Genomic DNA, 18,513 nt, shown 5'->3' with positions numbered 1-18,513 from the left:
TTTCTTTTTAGATACACGTATGTTTTTTTGCTTATATATAAAAGTCATTGAACATTCCCATTCCTACCTTTTGAGTTGTCTAACTGGCTATCACTGCATGCACCGCTGCGATCCAGTACAGCTAGAACACTTCTTGCCTTTATCTACCAAATATAGTAACAAACGAATATTTCGTGCAATGTCGATTTCATGTCACGTTACTTTTCTTCACAATCTTGGGTTCGTTTAGGGATGGAAAACAAGTTTTATTCTTGTGTTATCTCGCACGGTCGGTATTCTCGAACAAAATTAACCCTTTTAGCAATCCCTCTAAGAAGGTGCTTCCCTGTTATGGTTAGGTAGTACTAGCTATTCATTGCAATAACAGAGAACAGTAGGAATTCCTCCACCCTCCTGAACACAGCTCAAATGTACCATATTTACCACTTCTTATTTGAATACGGCTGACAATAATGACAACAACAATAAAAACAAAGAGCAACCTGACGGGGAAAAAATGTAAAAGATGGAGCAAAATCCCATTTGCATAGCCTTATAGCATTCATTACATACATCACGTTTAAATTTTGTATGAAAAGTGCATTTTACAAAAAAGAAACACCATATCTAATTCAGCCTTAATTTTAAATACCCTAATTTTCCTATATATATTCTGTCTGCAAGTCATAGCCGTGATCGTATAGTGGTTAGTACTTCGCGTTGTGGCCGCGACAACCCAGGTTCGAATCCTGGTCACGGCAAACAGCTGTGTAATATCGCATTGTGGGCAATTTTTCTCTCTCACTCTCTCTCATTCCAATTATCAATTATCACCAATCCTTCTTTCTTTTTAGATACACGTATGTTTTTTTTTTGTTTATATATAAAAGTCATTAAACATTCACATTCCTACCTTTTGAGTTGTCTAACTGGCTTGATAGTTGCGATCCAGTACAGCAGAACACTTCTTGCCAAATATAGTAACAAACGAATATTTCGTGCAATTTCGATTTCATGTCACGTTACCTTTCTTCACAATCTGGGGTTCGTTTAGGGATGGAAAACAAGTTTATTGTTGTGTTATCTCGCACGGTCGGTATTCTCGAACAAAAATAACCCTTTTACCAATCCCTCTAAGAAGGTGCTTCCCTGTTATGGTTAGGTAGTACTAGCTATTCATTGCAATAACAGAGAACAGTAGGAATTCCTCCACCCTCCTGAACACAGCTCAAATGTACCATATTTACCACTTCTTATTTGAATCCGGCTGACAATAACCATCACTAATGCAATTGGTAAGCTTTTTTAACAGTATACTTAATATAAGGTTGGATAGTTTTTTTAGAAGAAAATAATGTAATTAATGATTGTCAAATAGTTTTCACAAGAAAGGCAAGAACATCTGACCATATGTTTGTTTTAAAATGTATTTTTGATAAACACTGTAATACTAAGGATGGGAGAGTTTGCTTGCTTTGTTGATTTTCATAAAGCGTTTGATAAAGTAATACATACCGGAATTAGAATTAAGCTGTTAGAGATTGGGGTTAGTTCAAGGTTTTATAGCGTTATTAAGAATATGTATCTTGAAACTAGATCTTGTATAAAAATACATGATAGAATAACTGAATTCTTTCAAACCACGCTTGGTGTTAAACAAGGAGATAACTTGAGTCCTAACTTGTTTAAAATATTTATAAATAGCCTTCCAGATTATTTTACACAAACCAGAGATCCAATTATGCTGGCTGGCAAACTCATTCATTGCCTTATGTATGCTGATGACATTGTAATTTTATCTAACTCAGCAGAAGGACTACAAGAGAAATTAAATAAACTTCATGATTTTTGCAATGATTGGTGCTTAAATATAAATACTAAGAAAACTAAAGTGTTGATATTCAACAAGGCGGGCAGACATATCTCTCAGAAATTTATTTTCAACAAAGATGAGCTGGAGTGTGTATCTAATTATAAATATTTGGGTATCCAATTTAATGCATCATGTTCTTTTTCATATGCTCAGAATGATTTATACCAAAGAGCCTTAAAAGCGTACTTCAAATTATGTAACGATTTTTAGTGCATAATCCTACTGTTAAAAATGCAATTCATGTTTTTGACCATACAATAAAGCCTATACTTTTATATGGGTGTGAAATTTGGGGATATTTTAATCCCTTTACTGCACGTTTAAAAAAAGAAAACATATCGGTGGATACAATTTACTCAAGGATACTTTGTGAAAAACTTCATATTAAATTCTGCAAATATATTTTAGGTGTTAATAGAAAAAGTACAAACTTTGCAGTTTTGTCTGAATTAGGCCGTTTTCCACTGCACTATGATATAGACAAACATGTTTTAGGATATTGGCATCGTTTAGAAAATATTGGCTCATCGTTTCCCTTGTTAAAAGCTGCATATAATTGTTCTAAAAAGCTATTTGAAACAAAAAAGCCCTCTTGGTATGGATCAATTAATATTTTAAGGGAAAAAATGTCAGGCATAGAAAAGCATATTCCTGAAAAATATTCAACATTTAAATTACACTGTGGTCAGATTGTTAAGGGATACTATACTGCATTGTGGAGAAAACAGCTAGATATACATAAAGATGGTAAACTACGAACTTATGTAACATTCAAGTGCAACTTCGGTTTTGAAAATTATTTGTCAATAATGCGGCATTTTGAGCAAAGGAAATGTATTACTAGATTAAGAATATCTGCTCACAAATTGCAAACTGAATCTGGTAGATACCAGGGTACTCTTCGACAAAACCGAATTTGTCTCAGGTGCACCTCAGGTGAGGTTGAGGATGAAGTTCATTTTTTATTTAAATGTGACACTCATTTATTAAAAAGAGAGGAATTGATGCAAAATATATTAAAATCATGTCCAAACTTTCAAAATTTAAATAATAATAACAAATTAATTTGGATAATGAATAATGAGGATCCCAATGTACTATTTGCATTTTATAAATATATAGAAGATACTAAGAATTGAAGGACAACATAATCTGCAAAAACTAATTTCAATATAACTCTTTAATATGAATTTGGATACCCTGTTAAGCCTGCACAGATCATAAGAAGAATTTCAAATTCTCTGGCACCGTCCCTTGATGATCCTTGCTGGCTGGACACAGAATCTATAATCTTAAAAATATGTTTTTAAAATATATTTTAAATAATTTAGGAGTTTGACTCATCTGCATTAAGTTCAAGTAGGGACTTCCCTTTAAGCACCGACTCTTGGTGTTTTTTGCAGATAAGTCATATTAAATATCCTTTATTAAATATACTTAAGAAATAATTCATGGGGGCTTGAATATATCGTGATTTTACCACGGGTTGGCCCTTTATGACAAATATTTTACCCTGAGCGATAGCGAGGGGTAAAATATCGGCATAAAGGGAGCGATAGCGAGGGGTAAAATATCGGCATAAAGGGACAACCCGTGGTAAAATCACGATATATTCAAGCCCCCATGAATTATTTCGATTCTAATAGGACAAATACGGCAATTGTTTTGGATCGAAGCGCTCTGGATGAAGGCATTATTTGCCGTTCCCATAAATAAACGCACTATTAAATTGACGTAAAAGACCGGAGCAAACTGAATAAATGACATGCTTAAACTATTTACAATAACATATTTAGATAGGTTTGGATAAATCTAAATGATAATTGTACTTATATGTATACAAAAAATGGCTTATATAACACATTTTTGCATCGTTTGTTTACGTTTCCTTGTTGTGATGATTTTCGGTTTCACAAGCGTGTATTTTCCCGTAAAATGCTTATATTCTTACGTCATCGTTCTATGACGTCGGGTAGCTCATTCATAAAAAAACATATGACGCGGGAGTACGATTGGAACAGCCCAAACAATATATTCATATTTTACCACGGGTGTGTACTCAAAGCGTTTGAAGAACGTCATGTTAGAATAACTTGTTATTTGCAGTATACCTCATAGTCAAATGTGCAAATGCTCAAATTGTTTTTTTTTTTGTGTTGTTTTATATTGAGATTTCTTCGCACAAACTACTAATGCCTCTTGTTTGTCTTTCAAAGTGAAAATACACTTACCGGGTGCACTTGAGTCAATGTCAACATAGTATTCATTCAATAATACATTGCTACTATTTTGTTGAGTGTATTTTCTGTAGTATATTATTCTATTTTATTGTTTTTATAACACAGGTTACATATCTATTGTCTGTTTATTGCATATGTTATTGTTTATAATAATATTGTTTGTATGCTATATGCCCTCCTGGGGCCCTAATTTGGTAAATAAAAATATTCTATTCTATTCTATTCTATTCATACATCACGTTTAAATTTTGTATGAAAAGTGCATTTTACAAAAAAGAAACACTATATCTAATTCAGCCTTAATTTTAAATACCCTAATTTTCCTATATATATTCTGTCTGCAAGTCATAGCCGTGATCGTATAGTGGTTAGTACTTCGCGTTGTAGCCACGACCAACCCATATTAGATTCCTGGTCACGGAATAATAACCCTTTTACCAATCCCTCTACGAAGGTGCTTCCCTGTTATGGTTAGGTAGTACTAGCTATGCATTGCAATAACAGAGAACAGTAGGAATTCCTCCGCCCTCCTGAACACAGCTCAAATGTACCATATTTACCACTTCTTATTTGAATCCGGCTGACAATAATGGCAACAACAGTATAAGATGGAGCAGAATCCTATTTTAATACCCTATTTTTCATATAATTATTCTGTCTGCAAGTCATAGCCGTCGATTTCATGTCACGTCACTTTTCTCCACAATCTGGGGTTCGTTGCAACAACATCTGCACTGTGTCCAGCGCTCTAGACCACTCGACCAACTACAAAATTATAACTTTCGTTAGTCCAGTAATGCCTTTTCTCGTCGTCTTTATCTAGGGTTGTAACACATTACATGATGTATAGTGGCAAGTAAATGGTATACCTTGCAGATCAGCTTTTTCTTGTCGTAAAGGATGTATATACATGTATATGGTAGGTAACATAATCATCCTTTGCGACAGACAAAACATAGCTGATCTGAAACGATAAAACCGACGAGGAAAGGCATTACTCGACTAACGAAAGCTATATTTTTATATAGCCTAGATGGTTGAGTGGTTTAGGGCGCTGGACTTAGTGCAAGCGGTGTTGCCACGATGTTACAGAAGCAAGGATTTAAATCCCGCCGAGAGAAGAACTATAATTTGCTTAAAATTACAGATCTAACATTGTTCGGCTAAATTAAAGACGAATTATATATAGTATGGTGTAAGCCCTGTATAACCACGGGTTATCCAATGGAGAATGTCTGTCATAAAGTTGTCAGATATTTAGACGTACTTGTTACAAATGTATATGACAAAATTAAAATTGTATATGGCGGCATGGTAAGTAGCATTATCATCCTTTACGACAGACAAAACATAGCTGATCTGAAAGGCACACCATCTACTTGCCACTATACATCATGTAATGTGTTGCAATCCTAGATAAAGCCGACGAGGAAAGGCATTTCTCGAATAAAGAAAGCTATATTTTTATATAACCTAGATGGTCGAGTGGTTTAGGGCGCTGGACACAGTGCAGGCGGTGTTTACACGGTGTCACAGAAGCAAGGGTTCGAATCACGCTGAGGGAAGAACTAAAATTTGCTAGCGCAAATTTGCAGATCTTACATTGTTGGGCTAAATTTGAGACGAATTATTACGATTAATATCTACTAAAAATAACAGATTGTTTTGCCATACAAGTTATTGAAGGACATGCATCATATCATATAGCTGCTACTACTTCAATTACCTGGGAAGAGTAACAACTAACCAAACGAAAACTTTTGTTTGTCTGAATTACAATTACAAATGTAGAATGAAGCTATGTTGTACTTTTGACATTAATTTATCATGTATATTCATAATATTTTGAGCCGATATAATAACCAAAAATAACCATATCCATTAACTGATCATAAGAATCACTGTTTGACTATAATTGACATTATAGAGGATCACTTGCTAAATCCTTTGAATTATTCATTGGTTTAACGTAGTTACAGCAAAGGATGAGGTTTTATACAGCACACATATTATGTTCGTGTTATTTTTGTAAATGATATTATTAAAAACATAGAGAACTATGAATTTAAGATGTCCTCAGAGTTCAATTGGAATATGTTCTCGCAGTCAAAATCCTAAAACTGACAACATATTGAAAAAGAATGACTTTTATTGGTTGACTCTGTGTGACATTCATTTACATTCAGATGAATTTTGCCTCTTTATTTACATCTTCGTTAATATTCACATCAATATTCTACTCTCAGTGGGAAATCTGGTGGTAAAATATAACCTCCCCTGCAAACACTGAAAACTTTATCTTTTCAATTTTTGTCCCGTTTTAGCAAGGAAGCTCTTAATTATAAATTCACAGGAAAATATTCTGGTAAATAGTAACAATTAAAATAAATTGAAATAAAAACAAAATTTCCTTAAAATGTTATCATATCCCTCCTATAACAGCAACCGACGAGTACGGCATGATATAGGAGCTTTGTGTCAAATAGGTTTAAAATGTTACTACACGAATAAATTCCTGGAGTACCAACTTTCATTTATTTTTCTACTGGCTGTATACCTTTATGGAACATGCCAATTATCTGTATATATATGTAACTAGATCAGAGAAGTTCAGAAAAAAAAACACCAAAAGAATCGATTGATATGCAGCAAAGATTAAAACTTTTGAAATTAAGTTACAAAGCAAATTCAAACGGACCTTATCCCGATGTAAAAATTGAATGCAAATACATCGAGAAGACCGCAAATACATGCACAAAAATCGAGACGACGTATTCTTAAAATTGTAAAAAATAATAATAGAGCTGTCCGCATAGCGAGGCTAATACCCTCCTACATGCATCTTAGTTGCTGCTGTGAAATTCAGTATTGAAACAATGACATTTTGAAATTTTTGGCTTTCAGTATAAGGGTTCAAGGGTTAAAGTCAAGATCAGAGTGACCTGATTTTAGTATTTATCATATTCCGACCCATGACGCTTCTGTATACTAAGTTTTGTCAACCAAAGTGCTAGGGTACAAAAGTTATACACCGTACACAAATCAGACAATACTTTACTATTATAAGGGACACAGGTCAAAGTCAAGGTCATTATGATGCTTCTGCATACAAATTTATGTCAATGTAAGTGCTACGGTACAAGGTTATTCACTGAACACAAATCAGACAATGTCTTAGTATCATAGGGGTCAAAGGTCAAAATCAGTGTCATAGTGACCTGACTTTTGATATATGACACACCCAATCCTATGATGCATCAGCATACCACGTTTGGTCAATCTAAATTCTGTTACAAAAGTTATGCACCGAAAAAAAATCAGACAATGTTTAAGTATCATTGGGTCAAAGGTCAAAGTCAAGGTCAGAGTGACCTGACTTTGGTATATGACACACCCCAGCCCAAGATGCAACTGCATGCCAAATTTGATAAACCTAAGTTTTACGGTAAAAAAGGTTATGCACCAGACACCAATTGGACAAGGCTTTACTTTAATATGGGTCAAAGGTCTTTGTCGATGTCTTTGAGTGACTTGACTTTAGTATATGACAACCCCTCCACCCAATGATTCGTCTACATACCAAAATTGATCAACCTAAGTATAATGGTGCAAAAATAATGCACCGGACACGAAGCGGGACAGACAGACAGACACGGTGATATTTGTTATGGAAATACAACAAAAATCATTGAAATACACATACCATGCATCCATTTTAATGATCAGTACTTTTAAAAGGCCGTTACAATTACAAATTTTCTGCACAAATTTTAGGATCCTTAGATGTGTTCTGATTTGTTTGTTTTTTTTATCTTTAAATGACAATAGATAAAGTATATGAATCCATCATATTAAGTATAAAATTAAAACTACTTAACGTTTAATTATGTAATAAGTCCTATTGTTCATATATAATTTTCCTTTCATTTTAATCTAAACACAGAAGGGTCAATGTTTTTTGCCAATGTTCTGGTCAATTCAATAGGTGTGTATGTGCTTTACTGGCTGCATAAGCGTAATTGTTTTTCATAACTCTTCTTGTTCAACTGCTAGTACTAGTATTCCTCTATCAGCTTATTCAAGGCACATGTAATAAACCCAAGTATTGTAAATTTCATTTCTACACTTTTGGTAAAGGCTCTTTAACTCAGAGCACAAGCAATTGTATGTAAGTAAATGTGATGCCCATCTGGACTTTGAGCTGACAGCAAACAACATGCATATTTCCTCGATTCATACATATTTTCCAAATCTGTCAGTGGGTTGTTGTCTAAATGTATATACTCCATATCCATTATTATTGTTGTAGCCTAATGTTATACCAGGAAAATAAGAAACATTACATCCGTGCAAGATCAAATACTATAGTTTTTAACCAAATCACAAAAAATGGGCAAACATTGTCATTTTAGGGCAAGACTCATGGAAGAAGTTTACTAACAATATCCGCTTTGTTGACCTATTGATAAAATTGTCTTGTTGGTAATTTTACTGGCTTTAGTTTCTCTTGGTCTTCTATATAGTTTATGCTTAGAAATAGGTAAAAATCGTCATTGGCATACGTCCGATAACGAATCAACTGACAATTTCGACTATGTTGACTTATCGTAGATCTTGCCCGCCTCGTCATTTTTGCTGCATAACAATTTTCTTCGCCTACTATAGTTACGCCAAAATGCAAAAAAAAACTCGGTTAAAACTGGCCTGCTCATCATTTTTTGCCTAAAAGTTTTTCTATATACATCATAGTTTTTCAGTTGCATGTAATAAGCAAAAACAGAAAAATCACCATTAAAAAGTTGAGTCTTCTATAAGAAGTCGACGGATAGTTTTGGCTTTGTTGACCTATTTGCTGATCATGTCTTGTTGATCATTTTGGTTGTTTACAGGTTTTTTAATCTACTAAGGTTTCCGACAAAAAATTTTAAAATGTTCATGCTGCCCCGGATAATTTTTGGTTGCTAACAGTTTTTTTAAATCTGCTATAGCAAAAATTCAAATCAAAGAGCTGAAAGCTCTGAGGAAAAATGACGCCACTGTCTCTAATATTGTGATATTTTTTATGCAAGTCTTGATTTTCACATACCGTAATAAGTTTAACATTGCAACATGTCTCGTAAGCATATAATTGATATTCGTATATGTGTCTGTTTTTTTCAGTACAAATGAATAGGTCAAGACTACCTGAATGATCTACAGTATCCAATTACTACTGGCTGTTTTTTTTGTATAAATAAATAGGTCAAGACTACCGGAATGATCTACAATATCCAATGACTACTGGCTGTTCTTTTGAACTAATAAAAAGGTCAAGACTATTTGAATGATCTACAATATCCAATGACTACTGGCTGTTCTTTTGTACATATAAATAAAGACTACCTGAATGATCTAAAGTATTCTAAGTAATGTGATTTTTTTCTTTTCAAACCAAATTATTATAAAGAGCCTGTTGTTAGCAAGCTCTTATACCCCACATACTCTGTTACTTGAAGCAAATTATATTTCTGTATATTTAGACAATAGTATAATATTGTTTTACTAGTTTTTATTTCACCTTGAAGAATAGACAAATAGGGATACTCCTTCGATTTTTTATTTCATGTCAGTCAGGTCGCTTTATATGAAACTTGAAACCCCTTCTCTGCCATATTGTTATTTTATAACAACTCTGCCCTTGACCATGTTGACCCATGTAATTGATATTCATTCTTTAACCATACATCATAGTCAGTAATTTTTTGAGTTTGCACTCCCACACCACCTTTCATGTCTTTCAGGTCAAACGTCTGTCTCCATTTAAGTTAATGACATTGAACAATCATGGTATTAAACACAATTTCAATAGTGATAATGCTGTTCTCGTGGGTCACCATATATTCAACTTGGGTAGCATTCCAGTTATTGAAATTTGTGTCAGATTAGAACAATGATCTAGATCTTTAGGAATGGATCTTATAATTTAATATGGAGCCATAGTATGGGACCCCTACACGGTAAAAAAAAACAAGCTTGAAAGGATACAATGTCAAGCGGCAAAATCTATCACCAGAGATTACAAGTCAAAAGAGGATAGACAAGATACGTCTCTAAAATGCTTGCTGAACTGGAACTACAGCAAGATCTCCAGACAAGACGAACAAAGCGTTGAAGCCAGAAGTTAATATTTATGTAAAAAGTAGTTGAGGGGCTGATTCCCGCTATTGAACCATACTGTCATTCTATAATATCATTGCGTAAGTATTTCTGTATTGGCCTTGTTATTGGTCCATGTCTTGGGTGTATTGGTCTGAGGCGAAGCGGAAGGCCAATACTGCTGGCCGAGAACCAATAATAAGGCCAATACAGAAATACGCGTAATAGTATCTTTATTAATTAACTACAGTGTTACAATATTTTTTTTTATTTCATTTCACAAGAGATAAACATTTTTACCATGAAGTGGAACTATCCAAATCTCAGTTTCTTTTTATAAGATGCAATATCTAATGATTCGGTGCCGTTTGAAGTATCTTCAGCCTTTTCTCACTCTCTCATCTGATGAATTTTTCTACCCTTTCCAGTCACTATAAAGTGTTACAACTTTGATTTAGACACAACACATAAATAGTAATTGGAAAGGTACTGCCATTGCATGTGTAATGCAAATATATTTTTAAAAAAACTAATGTAAGAGTTGAAATTGATACAACTATCCATAAGCCAATTGACCAAAGAACGAAGATTTGCACAATTACAGAATGCATATGCCTGGTTCGGGTTTAAAAATAAACGACCGTTTAAATACAAAACCTGAGAAGCGACAGTAAACAGTAAAAATCGATTTGTACCATCGACATGATGAAATTATGAGGTCGTCAAGAAATGAACTTTGTGACAATTTACTCGTTCCCCAAACCTGAAATAATCCCATCGTCTACTTTCAAAATGCTTTTTAAATGAATGGGACCGTCTTTAACCTAAAATATATGCCATACTGAACGTTTCAGCTTGTTTATGGTGAGTAAACCTGCGTCTAACAAACAACTGTTTACTTTCAGTTTGAGTTTATCGTGACTTACGATCTAAAAACTAGAGACGTTCCGAAATCCTGTTTTGTAAACAAAGATTCATACGCACCTCGTGGGTATAACCGTATTACTAATTTCCGATTTTTAAAATCTTCGTAAATCTGGATAAAGACCAGTTTCTATCCAATGAATATCAAAATGATTCCGATTTTCACTTTTTTTAATGATTGTAAAGTTGAAATGGCATGAAAGGCTGACATTATTTAGGAGAACTATTTTGTCTAGCGATTGCTGATCATTGGAGGGTAAAAAGTCCAACACCATAACAAAACGGATCTATTTATCATGTATACATACCGATTGTTTACGATTGTAAGACATGTGCATAAAAGTGAAAGCTCAAATAAATATGAAAAATATAACAAAGGGATAGCTCCAAATACCATTTAATAACAAAAAACATATGGACAGGTCAAGATATCTTTTTGGTAAATAAAATAAAGTATGTAAACTGGTTCCCGTCCGACTACAACACTTTGTTCGAGTGTAGCGTAATACAAGCAGATTCCAGTTAGTATGTAAAATAGTAAATATGAAACCGAGTGCGGTAGGTGGAGGCAATAATCGACTTCCGTAAGTTCTGGTCAATGGTATCGGAAACATACCGCTGATAGCGTCATTTTCCAAAAATGGTAAAAATTATCAATAAAGAGCAATAACTCCTGAAAGGAGTCGACTGACAATTTCGGCCAAGTTGACGTATGTATAGATCAAATCATGCTGATGTTGCTTTTTAAAGTTTCAATCTATCATAGTGTGCAATATAACATGCAAAAAACGCAAAAATTTGGTAATAAACTGTTGACACAGAGCTATGTCTCGTCTTTATGTAATGTTGATAGTATAATACAAACAAATAATACTCTTCTAACTTGAGACTGTGAATCGTCGAATTTTAGATATGATCCCTTAGTATGGCCATGTTATTACGGGGAACCTCAATATTGTTCAAGACCGAGAGGTTAAAAACTTTTTGAAAAAAGGACCAAAATATCGTCCTCCATCTATAATAGATTGGAAACAGTGTCGTCAGGTCATAAAAGACGCTCTTTCATCGTATTGTAAAAATTGGTGTAATCGGGAAAAATCAGATAAAAAATCTCGATTCTTATTTAAATAAATGTTTGAATGTTGTGGATATTCGAATATCACATTTTGAAAATAATTTAGAAATAAATAAAAGAGTACATAGTACGCCTAGTTCTAGAACAAGAAACAAACTTAAAGTACTCGCAAAGCGGTTTGTGTTTGTACCGACCGACAAATCAGTCAACAATGTGGTGGTGATATGCCGTAAATGCTACACGGACGTTCTTAAGAATGAAATTTTAAATTCTTATACATTCAAGTCCGTGCGCTCCACAGAGAGTCATATAGTAAACAATCATATCATACCCACATCACAGCTTAAGGCCTCTTCTGAACATTTGAAGTTCCCTACTATGTGTTGGTTACCTAAACTACACAAAAAAACAGTAAAATATCGTTTCATCTCGGCCTCTAGTAAGTGTTCTACAACTAATCTTTCAATGCTTTAACTACTATCAAAGAACTTATCATTAACTTTTGTAATAAAACATTTGAAAATAGTGGAATTAACTATTTTTGGAGTGTAAAACATTCTTTGGATGTTTTAGATAAATCACGTGCTTTTGATGGTCCTTTTGATTGTTGACAGTTTTGACTTTTCAACTCTTTACACTACACTTCCACACAATCTTATCAAACAAAAGTTTTCCTATTTAAATAAATGGTGGTTTGGTAAATCTGAATGGAAATATATTTGCTGTAATTCATTTAAAGCCTTCTTCTCTAATGAGAAGGGTAAATATGCTAGATATACCTACTGGAGGTGTGATGAGATGATTGAAGCTGTTAATTTTCTCCTTGATAATATTTATGTACGTTTCGGCAATCAAGTTTATCGACAGGTTGTAAATATTCCTCTGGGCACCAATTGTGCCCCTTTAATAGCAGACTTGTTCTTGTACTGTTATGAATCACAGTGTATGGCCAAACTCAGTAAAGACCCGTCTAAATTGCATTTAATTGATAAATTCAACAACACTTATCGTTATCTTGATGATATTTTTTCGTTAAATAATCAAGAATTTTCTAAATATACTGCCGAAATTTACCCAAAGGAACTTACTTTAAATAAAGCAAACATAAACGGTAATAACTGTCCTTTCCTAGATTTAGATATTTCAGTTTTACACGGGAAACTCTACACTAAAATTTACGACAAAAGGAACGATTTTTATCCCCTATTGTTAATTTTCCCTTTTTGGACGGTGATGTTCCTTTGGCACCATCTTAAGGTGTTTATATTTGACAACTCGTTCGCTATGCCCGTGTCTGATGTGACGTTTTGGATTTCAATGAACGTAATCTATGTATTACTGGTAAATTATTAAGTCAGGGAGTTCACTTCCACAAATTACTTAAAACCTTTACTAAATTCTTCCATAGATATAAATATTTGATTTGGAAGTTTAGTTGTACCCGTAGAAAACTTATTTTTAACGGGATAGCACATCCTAATTTTTACGGAGATGTTGTTTACCGAGCCCGGAAATTTAGATACGATCCGGGTAAACTTATTCGAAAAAGTTACCAATTCAACACTATAATTAGATCTTTGAATATTGTTTTATTGGTATTGATATTGATTTTGTTATCAGTAAATTAAAATCAAACTAAATATAATTTTTATGTACACATGCACATTCGTGGCTCTACAATCTGATGATACCTGTATCTTGGCGTTGTACAAAAAGGTCATGTTTTTCTCGGACTGTTAATGACGTCTATACACTAAATCCATTGGACGTTGGATGTGTACTGATCGATATTTTAGTCTAAGATGCAGGATTTTTTTATTAGTTGTTATTGTCTTTTAACTAGCTATCAGTAACTGCGAGTACTCTCAGATCTGTACTTAGTGTCTTTTTGTTGTGGGGATGTACAAGTACCCTGCCATGTCCACTCTGTGTTTTTGTTAGATGTATTTCTGCTTTGTTTCCATCTGACGAGTTAAGCCCTTTTCAACTGACTTATGTTGTAATGTTACACCATTGTCCCAGGTTAGGGGAGGGTTGACGCCTTCAAACTAGTTTAACCCCGCCACATTCTTTATGTACCTGTCCCAAGTTAGGAGCCTGTAATTCAGTGGTTGTCGTTTGTTGCTGTATATCATATATGTTTTTCGTTCATTATTTTGTACATAAATCAGGCCTTTAGTTTTCTCGTTTGAATTGTTTTACATTTGTCATTAAACTATGCAAAACATTCAATCAATAGACCATGACTGCAGGGGCGGGGCCAAATTATCTCCATGGAAATGAGATGTACCAATGCTTATTCAACTGCATACCAAATATCATGGACCCACCTATAGTGATTCCCCATAAACTGGTCTAATCACAAACACATACATTGCTAACGCCACCGCCGTAAACAGTATGCATGCCTAAGTATCGCTTTTTCAACTTCGTCGAGGCGAGACAAAAATTAACATTTAATAGCAATAACTCCTAGAAGGAGTCGAATGACAATTTTGGCTAGGTTTTTATTTTTTTTTAATAATTTCTGCTGTTCAAATTTCTCTCTGTCTATTTTTGTTTTCAAGTAATAGGGTGGAAATATAGGGAGTCGTCGGAAATTTGTTTGGTCAAAATGAACAGCATGTATATCTTAATATTCGATTTTTTTTGCCGTCAGACATTCTATATCCCAAAGATGTTTGTGGCCAAGTAGTTTCGGAGAAGATTTTCGTTCAAGTTAACGGACGACAAACCACGGACGCCAAGTGATGGCAGTAGCTCACACTGACCCTTTCGTCCAGGTGAGCTAAAAAGCTTGCTCATGAATAAGACTGATATTTTATGTGTAGAGGGACATCGTCTTTTTTTTATAAACTGGTCCTATACATACTTCGCATTGAAAGACAACAGTCACTTTGTGTTTTTAAAGTGATGATGTGTGTGCCAATAAAACGCAACATGACTCTGTAGACAATGTAAGGATTTTAAAAAAGGATTTCGATTTGACTTGTAAAAAAGTAGTTACAAAAATACTGAACTCCAAGGTAAATCAAAAAGGGGGAAGTCCATAGAACCTGACAAAACTTTCGGGTTTTTAGCATTCTAATCATTTATAATGTAATTGTGAGAACTGGATACTTCTAGACACGAACAGTAACATGAAACAGTTTGAAAGTGAAAAATCCAATCAGCCGTTTGATTTTTTGTTCTCTTGACAGTTTGCAGAAGATCCAAAGATTTTGCAGACAAACAAATTAAAAGCACAAGGAAACAATGCATGTTGAACAGGGCTGTTTTGTAGATTCGCTCTTTCCTCTAAATTAAATGTTTCTAAATTAAACAAAAACATATTTGAAACTGTATTCGAAATACCTGCTAATGATGGGAATACAAACAGATAAATCATTCAGGATATAACACAAAAACAAATGTTCATATACTCTTTTAATTCATAATCGATATGAACATTTGGAATGAACAGAACTCCTTTCCACATTACAGTAGTGTAGCACATGAACCATATATATACATTTCTCTGGCGAACATAGACTGATTTTCGAACACTTCTAAATAAGTCCAGTTTTCATCCAGACTTATTAACTTCTTCTTTATCTACTTCCGTATCGGCGTGTCTAATTGGTTCTTTTGTTTCTGGTATCGATATTATATGGTCACTAGCGTCTGATTCGTCGCATCTCTCTTCGGGTACATTCATCATGTTCTCCTCATGACAGGATAACGTGTGACCATTAGCAAATGAAAACGATTGAGTTTTACGCAATGATTGTTTTTGGACTAGATTCTGCAATGATGGTCTGCTAGGACTTAGATGTGTAACTTTCAAAGATTGAGTACGGCGGAAAGATTCATGGCCACCATTTTGAATAGTCTTTCTAAAAGACATCCTAAATGATGATGTTCTAGATCTTATACTTCCCCTTCGTTTGTCTTTATAGCACATATGGCGAAATTCTCGTCGTATATACCGAGAAAATGAATTACGTAAAATCTTATTTCTAAGACCGTAAACAGCCCCGTTCGTCACTGGGGCTGCTTGATTCAATGTCATCACAACCAAAGTGAAAACCGAATTTATACAAGTATAAGTGCAATACGAACGAATTACTATTACAATAGCATACGGAAAGTACGTAAATGTAAATGTTCCCACCAACTGAAGTATCGTCATCATTGCCTTTGTCCCTTTTATACTCGGTGAAATGCCGTTATTTGACTGACCCGCAAATGCAATAGGTGCTTGCACGACACAAGTCATTCTAATCATAGTCGCTGCTATACGGCTGCTTTGTGTTCTGGCTATTCTAAATATATGTGTATAAGAGTATAACAAAACTAAAAAGGGCAGAAAGTATATTCCACAGAATACTGTCGTCACATACCAACTCCCAATAGACGTGAAGTAGTCGCCGTAACAGGAGTCGATACTTAAATGATAAATATGTCTATTGTTAAAAAATACGGGAGGGACAGACAATAGTAAAGCAAAAATCCAGAAAAGGGAAAACAAAAACGTCATTTTACGTATAGTAGCTGACAGTGAATGATGAAGTGGGGAAGCTATTGTTTGATATTTATCCCAGCTTAACGCAGCAATTGTCCAGATACTAACGGAAGTGAAAGCTGATACAAAAAATCCGAATATTTTACATGTGACCTCTCCTCCGATCCAATATCCATATAAACTAATAACTCCTATAAATAATGTTGGGAACATTGACATTACTAATCCCACTCCAGCAAGATGCAGCAACAATATATTACGTACAGAACGTAAGCGCTGATTAGGAACAATAGAAATGATCATAAATGAATTAAACGTACATCCAACAACACTGATTGTTAACAAAACAATGCCATGTACTATATTCCGATTTTTGGGTGGCCATTCGGATGTAGATTTAGTTGTTGAAATGTTGCGAATCACATCTTCTCCAAAGTATGTGGTAGAATTGATAACATTCAAAGAAGTTTGATTAAAGAACATTTCGCAATAAAATAATGCCCATTCATGAAATGTAAATTCATGTCAGCTGTCTTGATAAATAATCTCATACGAAATTCACATGCTACTTTTTTCGACACAAACATATATACCGAAATATAAAAAGACTAAATCCATAGATAAAATATAATAAAACCGGTTAAAAGTTATAAAACGGCAGTTATAAAACGTGTCATGCTTTTAATTTCATCTGACTTCCCAACATTAGAAAACAACGACGAAAAGCCGTTCGGTTTTCTTCAGACAAAAATCATTACATTTATCCGTAGCATTTACATAAATGTATGTTTTATAATAAGACTCCGTGTATTCTTTCTCCAATATTTAGCTTCACACAGTTGGCATGTAATTTAAATTATCTGCAAAGATAAAGTGAGTTCTTAATTACATGTTTGTATTTATAGTTTAGTTTAAGAAGATGATTCAAAGAGCACACAGAAATGTACGCCTGTCTGCTTATTTCAAAACATATAATTAATCCTCTTAGCGGTTTTTTTTCCACATACACACTTATTTACAGTCCACAATTTAAAAAAAAAAAATCCAATGCACTCTCGATTGGAAAGATTTTGATGTGCAAAAACAAATTCCTCTTGTGTAATTACAACAATGCATAACAAGTATCCAGGATGAAATCGCTCTAGTTATTCCTTTTGTATATCGAGGCATAATCATATTTTGAAGTACGTCAATCACTGATTGAATTATGATTTTACATTGAATACAGGTTATTTAGCACAAAGTACCGTAGCTGTATGATCAGCCTTTACACACACACGATGAAAGTTCGTCATAATATTATTAATATACTTGTGAAAATCAGAACTGATGAATTCATAGTTATTTATCAGTTCCGCATATAACTTGCGCAACGCAATAATTATATTAGCTAAAAATATATGTCTGATACTATCTTTTGTATTGGCACTGCTTTCTACACATTTTTAACCCTCACGAGATCATATAATGCGTTTACTGACAGACACACTAAGTATCTGATTCTGGCATATAAACTATCGCTGTAGTTATTTTTGGAAGTATAATCTAATTTCTGTCCCATAGGGCACGTTTTCTAACTAGTATAACAATGTTTAAATGCAATTTCATAGATTCCATTGCCATGTATTGCCCCTGAAAGACAGTTAATTGCAGAAGTCAACAAACGTGCATTTATTATAAACCTTAAAAGAGTTGAACAGTCTAAATGAAAATTGAACTCTTTATTATTACAAAAATAATACTGTAAAAATGTGAATCATTACTCTTATCTACGTTTCCTCTT

The 18,513-nt window shown here is 33.9% G+C and overlaps 1 protein-coding gene and 1 non-coding gene across 2 annotated transcripts; one reads left to right on the top strand and one right to left on the bottom strand.

Annotated features, from left to right (window-relative positions):
* The first annotated feature begins 668 nt into the window (after positions 1–668).
* Positions 669–740, top strand: Trnah-gug (transfer RNA histidin (anticodon GUG)). Its single transcript has one exon. It is a non-coding gene; the product is annotated as a tRNA-His (tRNA).
* A 14,897-nt stretch (positions 741–15,637) lies between these two features.
* Positions 15,638–18,163, bottom strand: LOC127711676 (histamine H2 receptor-like). Its single transcript, XM_052217789.1, has one exon. It carries the CDS (start codon positions 17,211–17,213, stop codon positions 15,792–15,794), a length of 1,422 nt encoding a protein of 473 aa, XP_052073749.1. The 5' UTR covers positions 17,214–18,163; the 3' UTR covers positions 15,638–15,791.
* Positions 18,164–18,513: the final 350 nt, after the last annotated feature.

This window comes from Mytilus californianus, unplaced genomic scaffold (genome assembly GCF_021869535.1).
Source record: "Mytilus californianus isolate M0D057914Y unplaced genomic scaffold, xbMytCali1.0.p SCAF_8, whole genome shotgun sequence".
Classification (NCBI taxonomy): Eukaryota; Metazoa; Mollusca; class Bivalvia; order Mytilida; family Mytilidae; genus Mytilus; species Mytilus californianus.
Note: the sequence above shows the minus strand (reverse complement) of the source record. Positions and strands in the feature narration are given on the sequence as shown.

Coding starts and splice junctions, on each gene's coding strand:
- LOC127711676 (XM_052217789.1), bottom strand. CDS start 17,213: ATGTTCTTTAATCAAACTTCTTTGAATGTTATCAATTCTACCACATAC.